The sequence below is a fragment of the Heteronotia binoei genome, chromosome 3 (genome assembly GCF_032191835.1).
Source record: "Heteronotia binoei isolate CCM8104 ecotype False Entrance Well chromosome 3, APGP_CSIRO_Hbin_v1, whole genome shotgun sequence".
NCBI classification, from domain to species: domain Eukaryota; kingdom Metazoa; phylum Chordata; class Lepidosauria; order Squamata; family Gekkonidae; genus Heteronotia; species Heteronotia binoei.
The window spans coordinates 50,984,394-51,011,734 of NC_083225.1; the positions used below are offsets into that span (position 1 = coordinate 50,984,394).

Here is a 27,341-nt window from a genome sequence, read left to right on the forward strand (position 1 = left end):
GCCTCGCCAACCTAAGATGAAAGAACGCGGATTTGGCAGTGGCTGCTATTTGGGCCTCTATTGACAAAGAAGGCTCCAGTAGCACCCCCAAGCTCTTGACCTTGTGCGCCAAAAACTGGTAGGGGGATTTCTCCTCCCAGACCGCCACAACTCAGGCAAAGGACCTCTGTCTTCACTGGATTCAACTTCAGCCTACTCAGCCTGAGCCATCCTGCCACAGCCTGTAACGCCAGGTCCAGATTTTCTGGGACACAGCCAGGCCAGCTGTCCATCAGTAGATAGAGCTGGGTGTCATCAACATATTGATGACAACTCAGCTCATACCTCCAGGCAATCTGGGCAAGGAGACACATGTAGATGTTAACATCGGGGAGAGGACTGCTCCCTGTGGCACCCCACAGTTAAGTGAATGCCTCCCCCAATCGCCATCCTTTGTCCCCGACCATCAAGGAAGGAGGAGAGCCATTGCAAAGGCAACCCCTGAATCCCCGCATCGGCGAGGTGGGTCAGTAACCAATGGTCGACCGTATCAAACGCTGCTGATAGGTCTAACAACATCTTCTGCAAAGAATTCCACAAAAGCCTCACAGCCGATCTCCAATTCCCTAGCGTTTGGTCTGCCTTGCAATAGTATTGTAAAATTCCGAATTGTCCTAAATAATTGTGCAGGGCACGAACTTGCAGACGCAATCTCAGTCACAAAGTAAATCTTTGCGGCTTTGACTGCCATCTCATAGGATCTCATAAACTCCATAAGATGTTCTAGTCGCTTTGTCTCAAGCCTGCCACCATTGCCTCTCTAGCCGTCTCAGTCCCCGTTTCAGCTGCTGTAATTCCAGGATATACCAGGACGCCAGCCTAACACAAGAGCGCAGAGGGCACCGAGGGGCGATCTCATCAATGGCTCTGGAGAGCCGACCATGTCACGACTCCACCAGGCCATCGAGAGAATCGCCAGGGGGCCAGGGATCCTGTAGAGCCATTTGGAGCTGCTCAGGGTCCATCAGGCTCCACCGGCAAGCCAAAATAGGCTTGCCGCCTAAACGGGCGTGGGGTGGAACATCCACTCAAGCCTTAAGGGCGAGGTGGTCCGACCATGGCATGGTAATATCATCCACTGAAATCCCGATCACAAAGACCAGATCTAACATGTGCCCTGCCTGGTGAGTGGGTGTTGTAACAAATTGGGAGAGCCCCAGTGTCGCCATGGATGACACTAGGTCCATCGCTCGACCGGAGGTCGCGTCATCAGCATGGACATTGAAGTCACCCTGGATCATAAGCCTTGGGTGCTCCAATGCCCAGCCTGCTACGGCCTCCATCAGGGACGATAAGGTGCTGGCTGGTGCATTAGGCGGACGGAACACCAGCCATATCGCCAACCCCTCCCCAATGTCCCACGCCAAACAGGCACATTCAATACCATTGATCTCGGGCCGGGAGGGCCCGAAAGGAGTAAACCTCTCGAATGAATAGTGCCACCCCTCCCCCCTGTCTGTGATTGGTGAAAGACTTAGTATCCTGGGGGAGCCATTTGGAAGAGAGCCACCGTCTCTCCCTCTCACACCCAGGTCTCAGTCACGCAAGCCAGGTCTCCATCCTGTTCGAGCAAGAACTCATGAAGGACTGAGGTCTTATTTATGGACCTGGCATTGCATAACACCAATGATGGAGGCGAGTAATTTAACCTGACCCCACTGCCTCCCACCATTGGGATGGGACACAGACTGGAAGGGGGCCGAGCACCACCATGTCTCAGTCTCCTTCCCTTATCTCGATGTCTGTTCCCACCGTCATATCTTCCCCTCCCCAGGAGTACTGGAATCCCCAGGCCAGTCATCCCCCCCCCCCCCCCCGATCTCCACCTCAGCCTTAAACTTGATGTAAACACAGCTCAGTATAAACAATGTAAACACAGATCACCACCCCGCAATTAACTAACCCCCAGCCCTCTCCACCCTTGCCAATCCAATTAATTTATCGATCTACCAATTCTAACAATCAGCTAACCAAATTTAAACCCTGCCCCCATCAATTACACCTTAAATCAATTAGCTAAAAATAATTACTTAATTATAAAAACCCTCCCGCAATTTCCACCCGTAATTAATTTACCAGAAAAATATATATTATATCATACAGCCAATTGATTAATTAAATATCACATGTATATTAGTTGACTAAAAACAATCAATTTAGCAGCTAAGAAGTCCAATTATAATTCGTTTTTTGAAGATTAGCAGCTTGGAGACAGTTAGAGGTAGATGTTGTGATAAAAAATAAATAAAGTGCTGCTGTGTCTCTAAAGTACAGATGTTAACTGTAATATCCTTAAAGTGCGGTTGTGCGATGCAGGACTCCACTCCTTCATTCTTCCAGCGCTTCGTTCTTTATGCTGGTCATCCCTCCCACGCAGCCTAGCAGACCCGAGAAAGGTAAAGACCCCCCCCCGTGCCCCCTCACCGGGCAGTCAGGCTCTCCAGCAGCCCTGCCAGCAACAGAAGCAGTGGGACCGGACAGCATCCGTGCAGCTCATAAATGGAGTCTATGGGGTTTTCAGCCAGGGTCAGGGCCGCAGCCATGGCCAACAACGCCACCGCTGCACTCTCCAATTTATTTTGCAGCAGATGGAAGTGCCGCCTCCTCGCAGCCCAGGAATTCTCCCCACTCCTTGATGTCCCGACCAGTGGTCTAGCCGCTGCCAAAGTCCTCTCCCGGCCGACGCCCCACACCCCACGGCCGACCTCGCTCTCCAGCACCCCGGTCCTCCATTCACTGCTCGGCCCCGCTCACACATCAGGCCGAGGTCACAGCAATCCTTTGCACCGGCACCAGGCCCAGCTCGCCGGAGTCGTAAGCGGTGCCTCTCTTGTCTTTTGGGGGGATTAGGAGCCCACAATATTTCCAAAATCCATACCACACCTTCCCCCAGCAGCATATTACTCTGTCACTCCTTTGATGTTATAAATGCAGGGTGCAATTGAGCTGTAGCAGATTTCCTTTCAGGAGCCCTAGCACCGGAGCTCCTGCCTCGTCACCATTTTTGCAACAAATTGTTATAGTGCTATAACTCTATAGCTATTGCCATTTTTAAAAAGCCCTCTGGTTAGAGCAAGGGGGAATAGCAGCTATGGAGGGCTGAGGCAAAGAAAGTGCAAATAAACTCTCTTTGTGAATGCTCTATTGCAGGGGTGGCCAACGATAGCCCTGCAGATGTTTTTTGCCTACAACTCCCATCAGCCCCAGCCAGCATGGCCAATGGCTGGGGCTGATGGGAGTTTTAAGCAAAAAACATCTGGAGAGCTATTGTTGGCCACCCCTGCTCTATTGCTTCTGCAAATTCCTTTGCTTTTGCAGTAGCACTGAGAATTACACAGAGAGTCATCTCTGAGTGGAAGCAGCCCTGGAAAGAGAAGGGGAAAAGACCAGCAGAACATAACCTAAACTTCAGGTATTCAAATGAAACCACCATCAGCCACTGTGGTCTGGCATCTGTCTCTCTAGGCTGAAATCCTTTGTATTGGAAAACAGAATTAAATCCAGCACAGTTTTATATGAGAAGTAATTGTGATGACTGCAATTAGTCATATCTCTTGGTGCCACTCAACCAGTTTGAGCTATAGGTTCTCAGTGACCAATCAGCGCGTCTTCTGACTTGTGTTCTGGGTGACTGTAGTTAACAGCAGTCCTCTGAGCTCCTCATCAGAAGAGGGGAAAGATTATTTGATTTACTTTCCTTGAAGGAGAGAGATTCTGTCTCCATTCCAGGAAGACTGAGAAAGCTCCGTTTTCATGTTAACTGAATGGCATATGAAACTGGAATACTACTTTGGGACCTTTGGGGGACTGCTCTGTGCTTGAAAAAACAAGATTCCTGCCACCCCTAACCCAAGACTTGAAAATGGCAATTTCCTCATGAGTGCACAGTTTATGGAATAAGGCTGATATACCTCTATTTAAATACTGTAGTAGAAGAAAATTTAAGTCCAGTGGCACCTTTAAGACCAACAAGGTTTTATTCACCGTATGAGCTTTTGTGGACATGCACACTTCCTCAGATACAATGAAATGGAAGTTACCAGCCCATACATATAGGCAGAGGATGAGCAGCAAATTAGCATGCAACATAATGAAGACATTTAACATATGCAAGGACCAAACAGGAATAACAAGTTTTATTTATATGGTCACCATTTGTTTCGATTTAATTCCAGGGGGAAAACATAGTGAAGCCAATAAACATATCAAAATTAATTGAGACCCTGTTGTTATGCTCCATCGGTCTCCTCTCAAGCATGAAGGTAACTAACAGCACCCTTTTCTTTAAGGTGGGGTGACTGGTTGTGCAATGTTAGGTCTCCTCTGTCACCAGATCAGAGAAATACATTCCAGTCTACCATTCCAAATTACACTACATTCTACTAGTCATTGCAACTACATTACAATCAATATTCTGATCTATTATTCCAAATAAATACAATAAAATAAAGAAATGTGTGGCCCTTCTTGGTGAGAATACAGATGTAAGGATTGAATGATGTAGTGAGATAAGAAACCAATATCCCTGTTAAATCCGGGGGAGGTCTGAGTGTTGTAATAACTTACAACAGCAAATTCCCTTTTCGGGGTGTTCTTGAAGTTCCTTTGCAATAAAACAACTACTTTGAGGTCACCCACTTAATGTCCTGGAAGTGTTCTCCTACAGATTTTTCAGTCTTGTGATTCTTATTGTCAGATTTGTTAAACATCTTCATCATTAAAAATCTGTTAAACATATTCATTATAGTGTGTGCTCACCTTATCTATACATATGGAATAGTAACTTCCATTTCAATGTATCTGAAGAAGTGTGCGTGGATACAACAGCTTATACTTTGAATAAAACTTTGTTGGTCTTAAAAGTGCTACTGAACTTGAATTTTGTTCTGTTACTTCAGACCAACACAGCCACCCACCAGAATACCCTAGTAGTGATCGTTAAAGTCCCACCAAAGTTGCATCTTTAGCTTTTTCTAATACATCATTGCCACCTTGTGTTTTAGCTTGGATATGCAGTTTACATTTGCAAAGGAGAAATTTGGGGAAGGGAGCTTTCAGTTTAGCCAACAGAGGTTTATTTCCAATAATTGCTCCTGAAATGAGTTTGAAGCTGTGAAAGCTAAAGTAACAGTATATTTGTTAATCTTTAAGGTGCTGCTGTTGTCATTGTTATTGCTACACGCTAACATCGATATTTCTAAAGAGGTCTTCCTAAAGTGGGATAATTCTAATTGATTTTTTAAAATTTTTGCATAGTTTAGAATTACATTAGTTCTTCTTCTTTCTTTCCTTTTTTTGCAAAGTGGCTATATTTTTCATACAACATTAAAACTAAAACTACTGGCTAATTAAAACTAAAACTACTTTTACAGTAGTAAGATTTCATTGGCACTTCTGGGCATTGAGAACTAATTTAGACTTTACTTTTTTAAACGGGCTCTTCAATTAAATGGGTCCATTTGCCACTTAATGCTGCAGATAGGGCACAAGCATTCAATTGTCTTAGCTTCCTCATAACAAATGCAGAAACTGGTCCTGATCTTTCCCATTTCATTGTTTGTTCCAAGGATGACCACCCTCTGAATATATGTGTGTCGTTTGCAAACAATGGCATTGCATGGGTCTTGACACTTGATGGGGGGGGGGGGGGTTGGGCCAAGTTCAGAAATTGATTTTAGACATTGATGTGTGTATATACACCCAACCCCCCCCCAAACAATCATACAACAATCACAAACTCATGAAACATCAACAGATTTTGCCTGAATACAATTATTTGCAGCCATTTAGACCATATTTCCTCAAAGTTTTTACTGTTCAAAAGAGATATAGATGTAGCCATTAAATAGATTTCATTCAATATGACTGTTCTTGGATTTGTGAAATTTTCTTTGATGTCTGGTGCCCTGCATACACCAGTCTTTCTGCCATAATCAGGTTTAATAAAATAATTTGTAATGTACTGGAAATTAAAGGAACATAGTTTAATAGCAATATTTTGGGGAGTTTGGGGATAGTGCTATTTAAATTATAGTTAACAAAATTGCCTTGTTCGAGTATTTCACTGCTCCTGGACAAAGCCATCGCATGTGGATGAAATCTGAAAGGGTAGCATACCAATGCCAACAGTCCCCTAAACAAGAATGATAAATCTTAGCATCAATCTTGATGTTACGCATCACCGATGTTACAGGCAGTTTAAACTGCACTGCAGGACAAGCTGGCCCTAAACCAACCTGGCTGAAATGGTTTCTCCTGCAGCTCAGTTTAAATTGCATTACAAAAGAAGCTGGCCCCAAGATCTGCATGCCATGGGGAGGTCTCTCCCTGCCGCTTGCAGCCCTGGCTGGGATGGCTTCTCCTGAAGTACTGTCAGGGTCAGCCCTAGACTCTCTGGCACCCTAGGCAAGGCTAACTTCTGGTACCCCCCCCCACCCCCCCCACACACACACTGATAACATCACCGAAACACCATTTGGCTCCCCCAGAAGGCCAGCTCCCTAGGCAATCACCTTGTTTGCCTAGTGGTAGGGCCAGCCCTGGGCACAGTTTAAACTGCACTGTTTTCAGATCTGCCAGTAATTCCCAAATGTATCTGGGATTTTTTGGGGGGATTTTTTGGATTTTTTTTTATTTTCCTAAAAAAAACCCTGGATACCTTTGGAAAGCTGAAATATACCCCCCCAAAAAAAAAAATACCAAGAGAATATTTTTCAGGTATATTTTTGGCTCATGCAGAAGGCACACCCCTATTGTAGAGCTTGAAGGGTGTGCTTTTAAATCTCATGGTTCCAAAGACTCTACCTGCTTAATGTAAGCTCCTAATAGTGCCTAAATATTGAATCCTATTTTCTAAAGCAAGATTAAATGTTTTGCCATTAGGGGTATTATTAGTAGGCTTTCATGGATTCTGTTTTCTGAGCGGCTTTGTGAGTCTAAATCTTGAAAATTAGGTACTATTTGGCGTTTTAAAAAACTGACTGTAATAAATATACTGTTGCCCAAGACAAGAGGATTACAGTTTACATTTTAAAAATGGACTCCAGTTTCAGAGCTGGATACTATAACTAGGTCGTTGACCCTCACGACTCTTGCAATGGTGAAATGTTTGTCCATAGCATTTAATAATGCTATTCTATAATTAAAGACTGCATTTATAATTATGTATTTTGTATCTTTATTTGCTTATGAACAGGGCTTTTTTCTGGGGGAACTCAGTGGAACGGAGTTCTAGAACCTCTTTGTGGAAACAAAATTATCAACAAATGTTTAAACGTTCACAAGGGGCACCCATGTGCTTCTCTTTCATTTCCCTCTTGAGAGCTCCAGCACCTTTTTTCCAGAAAAAAACCCTGCTTATGACCAGTTGGTCTGTGAGCATTAATAAATTGACTGTAATAGAATATCAAATAACAACTGATGGACTATTTTATAAATATTTTCTTCAAGTCCAAGCACACAAGATGTGCCTCCAAAGCAGAGGAAACTTCCAAACATCTTCTGTAACTTCATAACTTTTTGTTGTGATCCAGCCTGAGCCCACTTCCAGGGAGGGTGGAATAAAAATCTGAGCAAATTAATAAATAAATAACCTACAGCTTCATCCTATTTACTACTAAATTTTGAAGTTTCTATAAATACAGCACTAGTAATCATAACATAGAGTTCTCAACAGCTGTCTCCAGCTCACAGCATTAACAGATATGCCTCAGTTGTTTTAGTGTTGAGGATACAAACATTAGGAAGGTGGTCTTTAAGGTGGAAAGGAAGTTTCAAACAGCCTAATTTTACATCCTTTCCTGACTTCTCTTTCCTCTCCCAGTTATAGCAGCAAGATGAAACTGGGGGGAAACCGTCCTTCCTGAACCTATGCTTTCTTGTTTGCATCACACAGTGATGGATGTAGCATTTGAGTTGGCCAGTGTTCCACCTAGACCAGTGAATACCAAGGAGAAACCAATGGGATGCCTAGAAACTTGATTTGAACAAAATAATTTTTAGCATTCAGTCCTGGCAGCTGCTTCACAGTTCTCCCATTGGTGAAAGAGGATGTCCATTACATGTAGGTTATTCCAGACATCTGCTCCAGCAGACAACAATGTTGCTCTCTATGAGGGACCCATTGGGGGATATAGGCAGGTTCTCTCAAGGGCAGTTCTTTACAGAGCTCTCTCAGCTCCACCTACCTCACAGGGTGTCTGTTTTGGAGAGGGGGAGGGGAAGGGAAATGAGATTGTAAACTGCTCTGAGACTCCCAAGTAAAGTGGATGGTATAAATCCTCCTCCTCTTCTTCTGTCTTCTTCTTCTTCTGTGTTCTTCTTTGTTCTTCTTCTGTGTTTCACTATGTTTTGCTTACTTCTGGAGCTGGTATTTATATAACATCTACCACTATATAGAAATTTTCCATGTGGAAGTCTTAAGAAGCACACAGCAAAATCAGGCAGTGTGTGTGTAAGGAAATTATTCTTGACTTTAAGTAAGGTTGTCCTCTTTTTTTGCAGTGACCTTGTGAATGGATTGGTGGCCTTAATGAACAGCAATATCAGCAGTCCTGTTAACTTGGTAAGCAAACACTTTGCTTCCAGTTTTCTCCTTAATGTGGATTGAAGTGAATGGAAAGGGGAGTAACACAGTACCTCAATCAATTGAACCTAGTGTTGAAGAATCCTTATGGCACTGTGCAGTTCTGTGGGTTATGGTTCTACCCAGTGTTCTTTTTTGTAGCAGGAACTCCTTTGCATATTAGGCCACATACCCTTGACATAGCCAATACTCCAAGAACTTACAGTAGGCCCTGTAAGAAGAGCCCTTGTAAGCTCTTGGAGGATTGGCTACATTTGGGGGTGGCCTAATATGCAAAGGAGTTCCTGCTACAAAAAAGCCCTTGTTCTACCTACTCTGCTGGTTTTATTTGCTGCACACGTGTAAGAAAAGATAGAAGTGAAACAGGGAAGATAATTACCATTTAGAATCTATTAACATCATTGTCTACAGAAACAATAGCGTTTTCTGTTTCTGTGTTTTACATATCCATTGACAGCATTTCATAACCGACGGTTGACATTTTCTTGTCCACTGTTATAATAATACGCTGCATCCCAAGCTTCTGTTGTCCAAAGGGAAAAAAAAGTTGCCTTAAGCTATTTGAAAATAATATGTGTTTTCTGTTTACTGTCACTCTGAAATAAAGTAACACTTAGGAACATAGTTTATTCTACTATAGGTCATGTTACCAAAAACGCCCCCACAATTTCCCCCAGAAAGTAGGATTATTTGCTTTTTAATTAATCCTCATTTTATCCTTAGGGGAATCCAGAAGAACATACTATCCTAGAATTTGCCCAGTTAATTAAAAAGCTTGTTGGTAAGTAAGAAGCATAAGTACTTTTAAGCAAAGTCAGGCAGCTATCTGTTGAGAATCTCACCACTTAAGAGTGGTCCATCTGGCATTGATGGACCTGAGCCCAGGTATTTTCCATCATGGCTCTGTGGAATGGGCTCCCTGAAAGGGGGGGGGGGGGGGGCTTCATCCCTGCCTGTTTGTCACAGCTTTGAGGGAGTATGAATTGGTAGGCATCTTTTAAGGAAAGGGGGGGGGGGAGATTTGGGTTTTGTTATTTCATTTTTGCCTTTACACTGAAAATGTTTTTACCATTGTAAAGCTGCCTTCAACCACAAGGAAAGTTGGGATATAAATGTTTTAATACATAAATAAAAATGTACCTATCTCATACTTGTCTTTGCTGGTATATAGTGATGGAATGGTTGCAAACTGTTGGGGGAAGGTTTTATGTTTTTTAGTTGACCATATTGATAATATTGATGCAGGTTTGATGAAAACCATAGCAAAAAAAGGGGGAGGGGTAATTTGAAGCCCTTGTATACACCCTTGAAGTGCTTCCTATCTTATATGCTTGGCTTGGAGATCAGGCATTATGAATACACCTGGCCTTTGTGATTTGTTGACTTTGTATGTTGAATGTTGGTGATTGTGGAGCCTTTTATGCAATCTGTCTAGGAATATCTGATAATGTGGGGACTTTAGAGATTACCTTACATGGCCTGTTCACAAAAACTGAAAATATAAAAATTTGCAAATTAACTCTTCTGTATGAATTTATAGGCAGTGGAAGTGAAATCCAGTTTCTGTCAGAAGCGCAAGACGATCCTCAGAAAAGAAAGCCTGACATTAGGAAAGCCAAGTTACTACTTGGTTGGGAACCTGTGGTATGTATTGCTTGCACAGTATCACTATATAGGACTTATTTTCAAAATGTAGCCACATTAGTTGGTGAATAGGCCTCAGTGCTCCTTACTGTCTATGTACGGCAGACCTAATGAACAGATAAATGCACTACTTCCTCTTCAGGGTGACATGAGGAAGGGCAGAGAAAAAATGTTGATGACACTATGGGTAGAAATGGGAAATTGCCACCATTCTTTGGTTTACTTTATTATTTGTTCTTAATACAAAAAGCAGGGTTACTTAAATTAGCAGAGGCTTCAATATGTCAGAGGCTTCAATATGTCAGCAGATGCTCTGCTACTGAGCCACACAACCCCTCCCTGTGTAAGGATCTAGTGTTTTACTTGCAGCATGGAGGAGCGAGCTGCCCCTTCACAATAATTGGGGGGAAATCACTCTCCATGGTTCATTAGCAAGGTGCCATGTGCTGCAATACACCTGATTATCAAAAAGCAATTAAGTGGCAGATTTGGGCACCACAGACACTCTGGTAACACTTCCCTGGCTGGCAGGTGTTAAACACAGGCCAGGACAGATAAATTCTGACCTTCAACTAATCATAGAAACTTGCCATTTTTTTTAATCGGTAGAGGTTGCCCAAGCTCTTCAGCAGCTACCGCTATGGATGTGGTGTATGCCAGCTATCCCACACTTTAATGCCAAGCTTTTGGAAGTAACTGTGCAGGTTCTGGCAATGCTGTGCAGAAGGGACTAGAACAGCTTGATTGAGATGTTCTTTTTATCAGTAGTCGTGTTCAACCCATGTGTTTTAATTTGTTGAACAATTAAATGTAGTTGTCTGGACTGGAGTCATTAGTGGATTGAGAGAACATCAGACCCATTATGCCTTAGGGCTTCTGGCCTACCGTTTTTAAAAAGCGAGGGTGAGAGATGACTTCCTGCTGCTGCTTGAGATAGCAAGACCCCTTGTCATGATCTGTGCTGTGAGAGAGAGGCCTAATGGACCTAGGGAGCCTGTGAGGCCTGTGTCTCAGTATGAAGAGACAGCCTACAATCCCCAGAATGAAGAGACAGCCTACAATCCCCAGCCAATCGGCGTCCAAGTAGGCTCTGAGCAGAATAGTTTAAAAGCTCAGGAGACAGACGCTGTTCTTTCTTCCTGAGAGGTCGAGCAGGCAGGACAGCTGCTGTTAGGAGGAAGACCCTCACTCTGAGGGAGAGAATGAGCAGTCTGAGGCCTGGGGCCTAACAAACAAGGGACAGTTAAGTTCAGTCACGTTAGGGACTTTATGTTTATTTTCCTTCACCCATGTTAAAGCACCTTATCTGTTCACTTCCCCTTTATTCATTTGCCTGTTTAAAATAAACCTATTTCTTGTTCTTTGGTACTCTGCCTGGTCTACAAGCCTATTTTCTTGGCCAAAGCAAGGGATTAGAAAGGCTTGGGAGGGTATTCTGGGTCTTCCAAAGGGATCCTAATTCCAGAGTGGTGGCAGCATCAGGTGGCACCCCCATCTGGGTCATGACACCCCTGTGACCAACACAGGTCTGTCCACCTTTTTCCTGCCGCGTATGTTTCCAACGAAGGGAAGAGGAAGAGATGCATTAGTAGGAAAGCATGTCTTTTCCCACATCTCCCCCAAAAATAATTCTTTGCTGCTGCTTTGGTGAAAAGAATGCATTTTGGCAAATTGTGGCTTCTGAGAGTACAGGTTGTTAGAGTCCTACCAGATGTTGATTTCACAAATTTTTTTGGATCTGAATAGCTTAGCTTAGATTTGCATAGCTTTCACAGGCATAAACTCTGAAAAATAGCTGCAGATAACTTGTTGAGATATCTAAACATATAATGATTATAATTGCATCTGTTGCATATAATCAGCTTGTGATATAGCTATGATGATGAAAGATTGCATGACCAGAAAAGTATTTTCACAACTTCAACACAAAACAGCACTGTTCATTAGGCTGTATCTTATCTCTTTGGAAACAGGTCCCTTTGGAAGAAGGCTTAAATAAAGCAATTCATTATTTCCGCAAAGAACTGGAATATCAAGCGAATAATCAGTATATCCCTAAACCCAAACCTGCCAGAATAAAAAAAGGAAGAACCCGACATAACTAAAAAAAAAACCCTACTGAGTTCAACAGGAAATAAATTCTGTATCTTACATTTGAGAAGGTGTAATTGTCTTTTTTAAAAGAGACTTCAGGAACAGGTATCATGAAGAAGAAAAAAAACTGGAATTTCACTCTGAAGCTTGCTTTAAAGAAGTGGATGTGCCTAAATAAGAAAACTGCAATCTTTGCCTTGCACTTTTTAAACCTGTCTTTTTATGTAAAATAGGAATAGACGTATCTTTTTTTTAGTATTCTCAAGTTTTATACCTTGTTGTGAGACTGTTTTGTTGTGACTGTCCTTGACAGTTTTATTTACTGGTTTCTTTGTGAAGCTGCAGATGAGATGACAAAATGCCAATTTATTTATAAAGCCGGTACTTTAAAGGAGAGATACTATGCATAAAGGAAAAAAAAGCTTGCAGTATTGTCAGGTGATTCAAAACACTGGCATTTAGTATTAATAGAATTATAAAAATGCTGTATGAGAGCTTTATGTATTCTTTAAAACTTTTTCCCCCAAAATGTTTTAGTTCTAGTTGCACACTTGAATTTGAAATATTTTCACTGACTATCATGGATAAATGCTATTTTAAATCACTACTGTGTTGTGCGTATTCCAGGGAGAAAAAAAAAGGTTAATGTATTATTGGTTACCGGTGGTTGAAGATGCTATTTTAATAAAATACTGAAACTTACAGATGTCAATTTTTCACATAAAATCTTCCTCTGGTTGGGGTGTGTGTGTCTGGCTCTGCACATAATACAATAATATGAACAGTGATACAGGAAATATAAGTGCCTGACTTACTGACAGTCTTCCCTCTTTGTATTGTTAATATATGAAATAATTTCAGTGGCACAATCCAGCCTTGAGGAGTATTAAGGTCCACAGAGATTAGTTAAGCACATGCCTAAAGTTTCACACAAAGCTTTTCTCATGGCCAAAGGAGAAGCAGCACAACAGTTCTTTGTTGTATTAGTAGACATATTCCCAGCATCCATTCACATTGGCCTAAAGATCAAAGTGGATAAAACCATGCCCCCAAGTCTGCTATGGGTATGTGCTTTGACTCTATTGTAGAACTTTTTTACTTTTGGAATCACCACAGGAGAGAGATCCTGCTGGGGACCCTAGAATGTGAGGGGGGCGGGGACACAGGAGTGCCTCAACCCCCAGTGCTGGGACCCCCAGCAAGATCAGGCCCTCGAGCATTTTCAGAAGTAAAAAGAAAGCTCTAAAATGACAGCATGTCCCTGTAGTAGACTCATGGATACTGTATTGTATTGTCTAGTTTAGCTCTACATTTCCATGGGGATGATGCTATCCTGTTCTGTTTAAAGAAGTAAAACATATTCTGGATTTTTGTGAAGTAACCAAAACTCTCATTTCTGCTGTTCATAAGAATTATTTTAGCCTTTATGGCTGTAATGTGTGAGGATGTTTATGAGCCTCTGCTCACTATCCCCCCTCACTATATGAGCAGTGTTGGTGGTACACTGCCATCATATTGTATCTTTCTCCCATCTGTTTTGCTTATCTGTACAGTGGGGACCCAAAGCAGCTTACATTGTTTTCCCTGCTTCCTTTTGTCCTTGAGCAACCCTGGAATGTAGTGAGGCCAAGAAAGACTGACTGGCCCAAGGTCATTTTGGCTAAGTCTCCCAGATCCTACTCTTAAACTTCAGTGCCCTGACTTGGATAGCCTGATCTTGTCAGGTCTCAGACGCTTAGCAGGATCAGCCTTGGCTAGTATTCGGAAGGGGGACTTTTAAGGAATATCAGGGTTTTGACCCAAAGGCAGGCAATGGCAAGCTGCCTCTGAAACATCTCTTGCCTTTAAAACAAGTCTAGCTCACCACCTAGTAGTGCATAACGCTAAAAGAGCTAGAATTTCTGGCTGCCGGACAATCTTCTACACAGAATGCCATATGATAATTAATTACACCATGCTAGTGGTGTAAGCTTTAATGGGTTAGAACACTTCAGAGGATAGCAGTGTTTGCTGCCTTGGATATTTGTAAGTGGAGGACTGAAGGACCGCTTTAGATCTTCAAAGCCTATACAGTCAGGCTTGTGATGTTTCTGTAGTACAAGCATGCCTACTGGTGTGTCGAACAGGACTAGTGCTTAAGAAAACTGAGTGGTGCTGGCTTTTGATAGGGGAACTGAAGCTTGTGCTGTTCCTCTTTTTGCAAATCAGTGGCTTGGATTTCTCTCCTCCCTCCTACTATAGCCCAAAATATGCTGCTCCTGAGGGACAAGACTCCAACCCATTGTTTTTGTATAACAGTTCTTAAAAATGTGAATAGATAGTTCATAGGAACATCCTACAAGATCTAGGAATTTGAAATTGGACCAATTATTTTTATTACATTGATGAAATAATTCAGTTTATTATGAAGCTTCAATTCTAACACATCTATATATTGTGCGCTACTGAGTGAATATTAAAAAAAGTATAATTACATTTTTTTCTCATTACGTTTAACAATTCTAACTAAAACCTGAAAAAGAGGGGACAGTAAAGGAAGGAGAGGTCCTTGTTACTCTTCAGGATGTGCTCGATCAGAGAAAATTCAAGGTTAATAATCATCATAGTTGACACTGGCTCCATGCCTGAAAGTGTGTGGGTTTCGTGGGCCAATAGGAGCATCTTCATCATAATGGTGGTGGTAATAACCACCATAATATTCATGGCCACTGCGTCCTAAGTTTGACCAATAGGAGACATCGTCTTCAAATTTCTGTATGCAGGACAAAAGAAATACAGTGCAGTTAACTAAAAGTGGCAGCCTTAAAATATTTATACTCTCCTCCAAGAACTGCAGCTGCTTCCTGTAGGCACACACTGGGCTATGAAGCCTGTTCTAAAACATCTTTGTATATATTTATATCCTGTTCCCTTGTGTATAATTCCAGTTTTAAAAACCCAATAAAACCCCATTTAAGCACTCTCCTCAAGAAAATGCCTGGAGTTTAGACTCCATTAAAAGCCTTTACCTTACAATGCCTCCTAAAAACTTAAGGATGGGGCAATCTCATCACCTCAGGGAGCTCAGTCGATTACCTGACAAATGCAGAATCTTCTAAGATTCCTTAATGGAGTTTCACAAAAGTGATTAGACACCAGCATAATACTTAAATCAGTTTCTGCATTTGAAAGTAGAAGCCAAAGGCTTCACTGGGTGCTATCATATACATGGAGGTCATGCTGGGAGTCCTCGCTGCCCGCCCCACCTTCCCCCTCCACAGCACCTCTTCCCTCCCAATTTTAATACCTGGGAACTGGCAGTAAAGCGCTGTGCTCCCAGGCTTTTTAAAGGCTGCCCCCCCCCGCCAATCAGCTGATCGGCTGGTAAAGCCATGCTACAGGCCGGCAGCTCTTATGCTGGCTCTCAGGCAAGCTCGTGATCAGCGCAGGGGCAGCGGCGGCAGGAAGGAGGAGCAACCACTGAGAGCGGCCACCACCACTTCCAACTTCCTGGATTGCGTGGGGAGGAGGCAGCAGTGGCAGCAGCTGTTTCTCAGCTGCTTGTTCATCTTTTCCCCTGCCACTGCCTGCACACTGATCACGAGCGCACCTGAGGGCTGGCATAGGAGCCGCCAGCCTCTGGTATGGTTTTACCTGCCGATCAGCTGATCATGGGGGAGACCTTTAAAGAGCCCAGGGAGTGTGGTGCTTCACCGCTTGTTCCTGGGCATTAAAATTGTAAGGAAGGGTGAGAGGGGGGCAAATAGGGATTTGCCTATGGGGCAGGGGCCAAATTTAGTGCCCTCACCCTGCCAGTACCCTAGGCAAATGCCTAGTTTGCCTAGTGGGTGGGCTGGCCCCGGCTGGGACATACAAGTTCTACTCAGCTATCGATGATTACAAGGTTAGCATTTTACATAGTTTGCACCACATTAACATTAAGCAAGCATTTCTGTTTTAATATCTGTTTCTTATTGGTTGACTATTGTAACATTTCTTGACTTGAAAAACAAAGAATAAGCTATGCCAAGTGCCCAGCACAAAACTTTAGTTGCGTCTCTGATGTCATAGGAAGGCTCCAAATGCTGGTTTGTGTTTTGCCTTGGAATTGGTAGCTTGATAAGATGCAAACTGACCTGCACCACAAAATCTCAAAAATACTTTGGTGTTGCCTTTCCAGTACTCTAAGTGGTTTCTACTGTAGTTTTCTAAGATCAGCAATAAAAGCAGACAGCAGATATAAAACAAAGCATTTCGATAAGCAAAAGGAGTTTGTGTATTTAGATTTTTTCATCTTCCCATAACTGTCCATGAGTATTCCAAAAATCTTCTTTACTTAGAGTATCAGGTTGGGATTTGGAAGAACCACATTCAAATTCCCTCTGTGCTCACTTCCTTGGCCCAGCTGCACTTTCTGATCCTAAACCCATCTACCAGAATTATTATGATTAAATGGCGGAGGGAGAATACTGCGTGCTTTGTTGAACTCCTTGAAGAAAGAGCATGATGAAATGGTACAAAATAAATAAAACGTGCAAAACTATTCCTGTATAAGAAGTGGCTATATGGGAATGAGCTGAAATCAAACTTAGTGTGTGAGAGCCAAAATTACTGTGTCTTTGCACACTAGACACAGCTCACATCTCCTGTTCATCTCTTTCATATTTTAGTGTAACTTTACTACTCTTGTGGTCATCTCTAGTCCAAAATGGCTTGCAGCCTAGTTTTGTCTTATATTCTAATAATGAAGTTGGCCACATCTTTGGATACTTAAATCCAGTGACTGGAGCTGTAAGTGGTCAAGACAGATCTTTCTGCAAACCTGCAAAGGACCCCAGGTTAGCAGAAAAATGTGAAATTTAAAAAAGGGATTTTTAAAAAGATGAAAATGATCACAGGAGAATTCCCTCAGTGGCTGTTGATAAGCAGCCACAAGGTTCCAAGGCCTGGTCCTCTCAGTAAAACCAAGAGGGAGGGAGCAAATCCATTCTCAGGCCTACTTTGGCCTTTGAGGGAGGACATCTTGCAGCTAGGCCTAACTGGAGTTGCCAGCTCCAGGTTGGGAAATTCTTAAGAGATTTTGTGATAGAGGGTGGGGGAGAGGCTTCACCTCAATATAATGCCATAGAGTCCACCCTCCAAAGCAGTTATTTTCTCCAGGGGGATAGATCTCTGTCATCTGAAACTGAGTTGTAATTCTGAGGAACCTCAAGGTCCCACCTGGAGACTGGCAACCATAGACATGGAAGCAACATCTGGGTGATAAAACCACTGGACTTGCATGACTCAGCTAGGCCTGGCTGCTTGCTACAGCTACCCTATGAAAGTCAATGTAGTGTAACAGAGTACGGTCTGGGAGACCCAGGGTGGTTTCATACAGGAGATTTGCCCCAGCCTAGCCCCGCCTCCCATTTGGATTAAAAGTGCACGATCACACAAGCACATCTGCCCTTTGAGCTGCACCCGTACTCACCCCATATCTAGACACCTCCTATCCACATAAAAAAGATACCTGGATTTTCCTGGTGTTATCCCCCTGATTCGGATGTAGGTCGCATAATTGACTGCTGTCTGAATGCCCTGGGGCGATTCATAAATGGAAGAGCTGTGTGATTGCGCCAAGTCATTTCTAGCAAGGTTGGGATTTTTTTTCCCCTAACCCGTCTCCGAGGAGCGCTTGTGCTCTTCTCTGATAGAGCACACACAAGGGGGCCTTTTTAAAAAAGACAACCCTTTCTGCAGCAGGTCTGTGGTTGAGCTGAGCTAGCAGTGTGAATGAACAACCTCTGACTGCTGCTGGGATCCTGCTGCTTCAGCCTGGAAATAGTTTAAACTGAAGGGGATTTTTTTTGCAATGGGATAAAATTGTGTCAAATTTCACAGTGTGAAACCAGCCCCAGGTTCAACCCCCCCATTTTCCTACGGAAGCTCACTGGGTGTTTTGGGGCCAGTCATACTTTCAGACTAACCTGCCTCACAGTTTGTTATGCAGATAAAAAGGAGAGGAAAATAATGTATGTTGCTTTGTGTCTCCACTGTGGAGAAAGGTGAAGTATAAATGAAGTAAATAATAAAACTAGCTGAAGATGGCAGGCAGATAAAAAGTAGGCTGGTGAATAGCTGAGGAGGAGAGAATGAAGCAGGGAAAGGAGAGAGGATATGGGGTTGCCAGGAGAGAAAGAGGAAATAGTGTGTGTGTGGAGAGGGAAATGTGAGATAGCACCCCACAAGTCCTTGAGTATGCCTACCATACAAGTGGGCCTTGTTCAGTATCTGGCACCACATGATTTGGCCATGGTTTTCCTAGGTAGAGGCTGCCAGGTGGAGGAGAAAGCTGAAGACAGATGGGCAGATAATGGTAGGTTGGCTATTGAGTGGAAAGGCGATAGGGGTACCAACTCCAGGTTAGGAAATTGCAAGAGATTTGGGGACTAGAGTCCAGGGAGGGTGGCATTTGAAAAGGGGAGGAACTTCAGATGGGTATAATGCCATAGACTCTTCAAGACTATGTCCACAGATACATCAAATGGGGAAAAAAACACCATTTCACAACTATGTGGCCATATGACCTGTAATGTTTAGTATTTCTCTCAATGTTTAAACTGAAATTTTTGTGACTTACAGCTTCATCAAATCCCAAGTAAAGGAACTGCTGGTACCATTGTTGTACATCAGGTTGACTTCTGTCCCAAAGCTGGCGTTTCTGGCGTTTCAGGCTGCTTAAGAATTCTTTCGCCTTATCTTCTTTGACTGACACTTCTCCCTTAGCTGGAACTGGGGCTGGGATGAGAATAAGAAAACACATGTTTTATTATTCTAAAGGCTGCTCATGGTATATGAACACACAAATACATGAAAGGTGTTGCTGGTATGGCTTGGATCCACCAGAAATTTCCATGGATGGAGGGATTTCCATCATCAGCCTGTAGGTTTTTCACCTCCTTCCTCCCACTGTGGTCCCAAATGCTCCCCAAAATGCTGTTCCTGGGCCCCCTTGCCCAAAGCAGCGTAAGGAGGAAGCTGGAGGTCTGCAGTAGGAGAGGAAATTGGCAAAAATCCTATCCTCACCCCTCCATTCTCTGTTGGATGCAGGTGGGAGACCCAGAATAAACAATATCACCGAACTACAGTACGTATATTTATGCAAGATGTGAAGACAATATTGAAGTTAAAGGTAACATCCTTTAACATATCTCTATCACAGACAGGTGCAGGTCTGGAACTACATATGCCTTCAACCATGACCACAATTTTCCCTCTGAAAAGCAAACCTGGAATAAAAGAAGCATGGAGAAAGGGTACTTGACTCTTCCTCCACCTGCCAGTTTTACTCTGCAATTCCACACCTAGTGTTTGCTCCTACCAACTTTTCTTCTGGCAAAAGAAGAACCAGGAGCTTTTTCTTTTTAACCACTAAAAAGTTATGCCAGGTATTATGAAATTCACAGAAGTAAAAGCCATATGGGATGGGGGTTGTAGAGAGGAGCAGAATCAGGTGAGATCCAGTGGAAAACTGAAAGGATCCAACCCCAGTCTCTTTCATTAACTAGTTTTAGACTTGTTCTTTCATTACAAACATTCCATGGATCTGGAATCTGGGTGGGTTTATGAAAAGAGGAAAATAGTGGGAAAGGTTTACTCTCCCTGAAAACTTTATTCTGAAAAATGTCCTGGGTGGGGGGGGAGGCAAACTAAAATGGGTCTTCACAAAAAAGAATCAATGCCAGGGGTTTCAGGACACAAGGAGCAATTAGAACATGTGTTTCTGGCCTAATTAAGCTATTGGCACAAAAACTGGGAAACTAGGTGAAAGAGATTAACCTTACCTTCTCGTCTTTGAAGCATCACCTTAAGTTTATTTCCTCTTGTAACACCTAAATGAATCAAGTACATACATCAGATTTTTTAAAAAATTGAAAATATTTAAGTAACTACTGCCTCCTCAATGAGGAACGTGACTGTATATGCAAGCAGGGAAAACAAGATGTCCAGGGGCAAATTAAGGTTCCTTTCTTTGCCTATTGAAGAGAATACACTCCCACAGCCTGTACACAAATACCTCTTCTAGTCATACAAAATAAGCATTAGTAAAATCCTTCCACTTCTCTTGAATCTGACACATACACCCTAACTTTAAAAGGATTGACACAGCAAGCAGGTGCTGGCTGTTTGAATTTGTTTTGGTTTTTTCCTCACTGAAGGTTTATTGCATTTTGATGTATTTTTAAATACGTCAAGCAGCTTTGAACTCCAGAAGAGCAGCCTATCAATATTTAGATAGCTAGATAAACCATTGGCTTTGCTGTTCTGCGGTTCTCTTTGCCCACCATCATTTCCAGCATGCTGTGACTTGAAAGCAAAATGACATTCGCTTTAACAGAGTTGTGCAAAGGGTGACTAATGAGTGGAATTCAGGGCCCATAGCTGCATCTTCACATATAGCTTTACAGCTTTTAATAGTAAAAGTGTGAATTGACCACTAAGTACATGTCAATTATTAACTAGAATCTCTCTCTCACTGAATTATGCTGTTCCTCACTGGTACATCTTTAGCTGGGCAAAGAGTCAATTGTACATTTCTACTTACTATGCTTGCCATTAAAGACAAAGATACACGGGGGGGGGGGGGCACAGTACTTTTTAAACACAGAAAAAGGCTAGCCTTCTTCCCTGCCTTCCAGCTTCAAAGATATGTAATATTGTAATACATGTGTCTGGAGCCTATTTCTATCACTACATCACTGATATAGCACAAGAAGCATGCAAGGTGAGACGGAGAATACAGATGGGTCATGGTATCTTAGATGCAAACAAAAGATTTAAAAACAACCATTTGCCAGAGGAATTGTGGGAAGGAGTGATAGCAGGCTGTTCCTTCCCCCCCCCCCCTCTCTGGGAGCATCGAGTGCCTTAGCAACTGTATGACAGGCAGATATTCCACCAGTGCAGCCTTTCCCAGCATTGCAGGTCCACATTTGGGGGATGTCCTGAATTTTGATCTGACAGTGCAGCCATTGAAGACATTGCCAGAAAAAAGGTTGGGATTTGATTAACAAGTGTTTAAAATGGCATTAACAAGGGTTAGAAACTCAGATTTGTCAACGGGACAAAGTTTGAATCCAGTGCCACCTTCGTTGCATAAAACGAAGTTTTATGCAAAGTATCAGCTTTCCTGTGCATGCACACTTCTTCAGATACAAACAATTTGTCAGGTCATTTCCCACCCCCCTGGCAAGCCTCCGCGCGTCTGAGTGGCAAGCAGAAATCCAGCAGGCAAAGCTGTATCACTGCATCTCCATGCTGGGAGAGAGTGTCGTTGCCTGAAGAGTTCCTTTGAAAAGCACAGAAGCCTTTCTCCAAAGTTCCCTTTCAGCAACCGCGTTTCCATCAGCTTACATAGGCTAGGATCCAAATCACCCACTCGTCCGCCCCCCCCCCCGATAAATGCACCCTTAAGGGATCTTGGCGGGGCTTAAGGGCCGTAGACTGTCTGGGGAGGGGGCGGCACACATAAGCTCCTCTCCAGCAGCTTCCCCTCCCCCTTGCAAGCAGGCGTTCTTGTCCCCACGTGCGGGCTGCCTCCCTTCTTCCGACTCACCGGGGCTGAAGGCCACGACGAGGACGAGCAGCAGGGCGGCCAGAGAGAGCGCCCCCCGGGCGGACAAGCGGGAGAGCGGCGACATCTCGGCAAGAGGGTCTCCGGCGACTGGCGAGTGCAGCACCTGGGAAGGCGAAAGGGAGAGGGCGGGAGAGCGGTCTGGACTCAGCAGAGCGGCCCGCCAGTTTCCCGCCCTGGCTGGCCGCTGCCGAAGTGTTGCTGGTGGACGCCGGCCAGGGTTTACGGACTGAGGCAAATGTGCTTTTCTCCGACAACTGCGAGCAGGTAGGCCCCTGGCCCTGGCCTCTCTCCCCCTCCCGGAGTTGGTTGCAACAACCACGAAATCAATAGGAGCCTGTGGCACGTTAGAGAAAAGCCCGTCGATGGCGAGGGTCCCCTCAGTCAGGGCATCTGAAGAAGTGGCCACTAATTGGTTCTGGAATGAAATGTTGTTATTCTTGAAAGCGGCCTGTTCACACACCCCCTCCCCGGATTTGCAGAGTGGCTTCCAACCGGGTGCTCAGTGGAAACCATTCCCTCTCACACAAGACATGCCTTGGGAGCTACTCCTCACTGGGAGGCACTTCAGCTAACAAAGTGAACTGGCAGGCATGCTCGACCAGTCCTGTGGATTGCCCAGCCAGGACACGGCTTGTGCAAAATTGTTGCACATTAAATTTGGTCGTATAAGAAAGCTCTCCACAACCTTGTTCAGCCTTTCCAAATTTTGAGAATAGGTAGTGAGCACCACTGAGGATTGCCAGCTTCTAATTTAAGAACAGAAGAGCCCTGGTGGATCAGACCAGTGGTCCATCTAGCCCAGCATTCTGTCTCACACAGTGGCTAACCACTTCCCCTGAAGGGCCAACAACAGGGCACAGAGGCCAAGATTTCACCTGATGTTGCCTCCTGGCTCTGGATTCAGAGGTTTAGTGCCTTTTAATGTGCAGATTTCCCCTCCATCACCATAGCAAGTAGCCATTGATAAACTTATCCTCCATGAAACTATCTAATCCCCCTTTAATCATGTTTATTCCTGTGGCCATCACTTTATCCTTTGGCAATGAAGTAATATTCCATTTTGTCCATCATGAACCTACTGCAGATCAGCTAAATTGGATGCCCTTGAGTTCTAGAATTTTGGGAGGGGGAGAAAAATGTCACTTTGTCCACTTTCCCCACCCTGTGGTGACCAGAACTCTACACAGTATTCCAAATGAGGCTGCACCATAGATCTACACTGGGGCATTACAGTATTGGTCATTTTACTCTCAGTCTCTTTTACATAAGAACATAAGAGAAGCCATGTTGGATCAGGCCAGTGGCCCATCCAGTCCAACACTCTGTGTCACACAGTGACCAATATATGTGTGTGTATATATATATATACATACACACATATACATATACTGTGGCTAATAGCCACTGATGGACCTCTGCTCCATATTTTTATCCAATCCTCTCTTAAAGCTGGCTATGCTTGTAGCCACCACCACCTCCTGTGGCAGTGAATTCCACATGTTAATCACCCTTTGGGTGAAGAAGTACTTCCTTTTATCCGTTTTAACCTGACTGCTCAGCAATTTCATTGAATGCCCACGAGTTCTTGTATTGTGAGAAAGGGAGAAAAGGACTTCTTTCTCTGCTTTCTCCATCCCATGCATAAACTTGTAAACCTCTATCGTGTCACCCCGCAGTCGACGTTTCTCCAAACTAAAGAGCCCCAAGCGTTTTAACCTTTCTTCATAGGGAAAGTGTTCCAAACCTTTAATCATTCTAGTTGCCCTTTTCTGCACTTTTTCCAATGCTATAATTTCCTTTTTGAGGTGTGGTGAACAGAATTGTACACAGTATTACAAATGAGACCGCACCATCCATTTATACAGGGGCATTATGATACTGGCTGATTTGTTTTCAGTTCCCTTCCTAATAATTCCCAGCATGGCGTTGGCCTTTTTTATTGCAATCGCACACTGTCTTGACATTTTCAGTGAGTTATCTACCACGACCCCAAGATATCTCTCTTGGTCAGTCTCTGCCAGTTCACAACCCATCGACTTGTATTTGTAGCTGGGATTCTTGGCCCCAATGTGCATTATTTTGCACTTGGCCACAATGAACCTCATCTGCTACGTTGACGCCCACTCACCCAGCCTCAACAGATCCCTTTGGAGTGCCTCACAATCCTCTCTGGTTCTCACCACCCTGAACAATTTAGTGTCATCTGCAGACTTGGCCACTTCACGGCTTACTCCCAACTCCAAATCATTAATGAACAAGTTAAAGAGCATGGGACCAAGTACTGAGCCCTGCGGCACCCCGCTGCTTACCATCCTCCACTGCGAAAACTGCCCATTTATACTCACTCTCTGCTTCCTATTAATTAGCCAGTTTTTGATCCACAAGAGAACCTGTCCTTTTACTCCATGACTCTCGAGCTTACTAAGGAGCCTTTGATGAGGAACTTTATCAAAAGCTTTCTGGAAGTCAAGGTAAACAACATCTATTGGGTCCCCTTTGTCCACATGTTTGTTCACCCCCTCAAAGAACTGTAACAGGTTAGTGAGGCAAGATCTTCCCTTACAGAACCCATGCTGAGTCTTCCCCATTAACTTGTGTTCAACAATGTGCCTGCTCATTCTGTCCTTGATAATGCTTTCTACCAACTTTCCCGGTATTGAAGTCAGACTGACTGGCCTGTAATTTCCCAGATCTCCTCTGGAACCCTTTTTAAAGATGGGGGTGACATTTGCTACCTTCCAGTCTTCAGGAACGGAGGCAGATTTCAATGAAAGATTACATATTTTTGTCAGGAGATCCACAAGTTCAACTTTGAATTCTTTCAGAACTCTTGGATGTATGCCATCTGGGCCTGGTGACTTATTAGTTTTCAACATCAATCAGTTGTAGGACCTCCTCTCTTGTCACCTCAATCTGACTCAGGTCTTTCAACACCCCTTCCAAAATTAGTGGTTCTGGAGCAGCAAACACTTCTCATCTTCCACAGTGAAAACAGAGGCAAAAAATTCATTCAGCTTCTCAGCCATTTCCCCATCCTCCTTCAGTAATCCTTTGACCCCTTGGTCATCCAAGGGCCCCATTGACTCCCTGGCTGGTTTTCTGCTTCTAATATATCTAATAATCCAAAACATAGACTTTCCCCTTTTCACCACTGCAGTACACTGAGTTGACAGTTTCTTTGAGGTATCCACTACAATCTCCAACCCCCTGCTCCTGTGGCCCCCATCTTTTTTCTGGGCAGTGGGAGGAAATTTGCAGGAGAAATGGGGAGTGCAGTTATCACCCCTTGCATGATGATGTTGCTTCCAGTGTGACCTGGAACAGATTTTACCACATTGGGTGATGCTCTGGTATTTGCCCCAGACTCTGTGATTTCATAGTTCACAGTGGTCGCTAGTGCATCCTCTGTGTGATGATGGCATTTCCACGTCATGCCAGAAGTGATGTCATTACACTGAGGACACAAATTCTCCTACTCAAACCACCATTCCCTACTTCCCTCATCTGCTGGTTGCCAGGGTGTGCTTGGCAATCTATGGCTGCCTTGATACCACTCACAAAATGCTGGAAATTTCCAAAAATGCTGAGAGGTTTCAAGCCAGAAATGATATCATGCTGTTGACACACCTCTGATTTTTCCAATTTCCCCCCTCAGCACCAGAAGAAGAGTAGATTTTTATACTCCATTTTTTTCTACTTCAGTGAATCTCAAAGTGGCTTATGGCAGGAGTGGCCAACGGTAGCTCTCCAGATGTTTTTTGCCTACAGCTCCCATCAGCCCCAGCCAGCATGGCCAATGGCTGGGACTGATGGGAGTTGTAGGCAAAAAAACATCTGAAGAGCTACCATTGGCCACCCCTGCTTATAGTCTTCTTCCCTTCCTCTCCCTACAAGTGGCCCCTTGTGAGGTAAGTGGGACCTTTCACTTGGAAGAGTTCTCCAGATTAGAGTCCCCCACTCTTAACAATTATACCACTCTGCTCTTTGACTTACTGTTCACCGCACTGAGTGGAGGGCAGGAGGACATCTGGTATAAGCAGATGGCTTAATAAAAGATTAGATTGAGTTGTTGTTCCAGAAAGGGAAATTTTTGTGTACCTGGAGTGAAATTAGATGAAGAAAATGTGCAAATGCTGACTTAGACCAGCGATGCGTGAGCTCTACAGTCCTCTGGGCACAGAGAGTGCAGTTATGGACTCATTGCTGTCAATAAACAAACCATAAATGGTGATCTGGGCTCACCCTCATGTTGGATAATCATATTCAGCAGAGATATGAGGCAGAATGAACTCTTCCATTAGAGAAAATTGTATTTCTGGAAATAGCCTTTAAGAATCAGCGGTCTCACCAAGGATTATTCCTTTTCACCAACATTTGGATAAGTTGTTTTCTCACCCATCTCACATTCTGACCTAAAACCAACTCTACCAGACCACATACTAACATCCGAAGCATTACCACCATGATGGATGATGCCTTGAGCCAGACAGTAGAAAAAGAAGTAAGCAACTCTCTAGGAAATTACAGTAATAATTTGTACTACATTTATTAACACCCCAAGCAACTTGGAGACTCATAAGAAAGCAAACACTAACACATTCTGTTCTCCTTAGGTTCTCTTCCAAAATTCAACAGGAATCCAGCCCATTCAGCATGCCAAGATGTGTCTTCTAAAGGCCTGCTTTTTAAAAAGTCAATATATATTCACCTGTCAAAATTAGTTGCTGCGAGAGCTTTCTCAAAGCCTCTAATTATTTGTCCCACAAGAGACTTCTCTAGTTATTCAATGCTGCAGTAAATAGCTACTTTATAACACTTTCACAGTATTGTGCATACAATTTCATCTTTAACAAGGTTGCAAGAACCATAGTTCAGTTTTTAGAGCATATGTTTTGTATCCAGGAGATCCCAGCTTCAGTCTCTATCCTTTTCAGCTTATAAAAATTCAATACCTTTTATAAGAGACTTTAGAGAGTAGCCAGCTGAGTAGACCAGTTATCCCCAATGTGATGCAGTGACCAATGTATGGCCACTTTCTTCTTCCCCAAAGCAAAGCTCCAATCCTGGTTTTCACCTGCCTCCTTGGTGCAGAAGATGCTACGGAGGAGGCCGCAAGGAATCATTTTTATGTTTGCACAAAGCATCCATTCAGAAACTGTTGCCTCTGCCATAGGAGGGTTTTTTAGGTTAGAACCTCCCAACATTTTGTAACTAGCCCTGTTTCAATAGGTTTCCTCAGAGCAGAATTCATGTAGTCTCAGTGAATCTTTTCCTGCTCAGGTTCTTCTCTGCATGTTATTTCTCTGCAAAATGCTCACACTCAGTGAAATCTTCTCTTGCTCAGCTTCCTCTATGTTCTCTCTCAAAGGCTTAGGTGGATTC

General features: G+C 43.5%; 2 protein-coding genes across 2 annotated transcripts in view; one reads left to right on the top strand and one right to left on the bottom strand.

Moving 5' to 3' along the window:
- The window catches only part of UXS1 (UDP-glucuronate decarboxylase 1), a 49,633-nt gene extending 36,570 nt beyond the window's left edge, over nt 1–13,063 (top strand). The window contains exons 12-15 of the mRNA XM_060233779.1: nt 8,542–8,602; nt 9,347–9,404; nt 10,164–10,267; nt 12,241–13,063. Of these exons, the coding sequence (XP_060089762.1) occupies nt 8,542–8,602; nt 9,347–9,404; nt 10,164–10,267; nt 12,241–12,372 (355 nt within the window). The 3' untranslated portion in view covers nt 12,373–13,063. The remainder of the gene's footprint in view (nt 1–8,541; nt 8,603–9,346; nt 9,405–10,163; nt 10,268–12,240) is intronic.
- Nucleotides 13,064–14,731: 1,668 nt separating this feature from the next.
- On the bottom strand, nt 14,732–22,062 carry ECRG4 (ECRG4 augurin precursor). The gene is made up of 4 exons (XM_060233780.1): nt 21,939–22,062; nt 20,167–20,214; nt 18,963–19,120; nt 14,732–15,113 (listed from the first exon to the last, which is right to left on the bottom strand). Exons 1-4 carry the CDS (start codon nt 22,021–22,023, stop codon nt 14,952–14,954), a joined length of 453 nt encoding a protein of 150 aa, XP_060089763.1. The 5' UTR covers nt 22,024–22,062; the 3' UTR covers nt 14,732–14,951.
- Between the last annotated feature and the right edge of the window lie 5,279 nt (nt 22,063–27,341).

What these genes read in the sequence shown, in the direction of transcription:
- ECRG4 (XM_060233780.1), bottom strand. Translation starts at nt 22,023, where the DNA reads ATGTCGCCGCTCTCCCGCTTGTCCGCCCGGGGGGCGCTCTCTCTGGCC. An exon ending in CGTCGTGGCCTTCAGCCCCG is followed by an intron (nt 20,215 to 21,938) that starts GTGAGTCGGAAG and finishes TGATTCATTTAG; the next exon opens with GTGTTACAAGAGGAAATAAA. An exon ending in GATGCTTCAAAGACGAGAAG is followed by an intron (nt 19,121 to 20,166) that starts GTAAGGTTAATC and finishes TTCTCATCCCAG; the next exon opens with CCCCAGTTCCAGCTAAGGGA.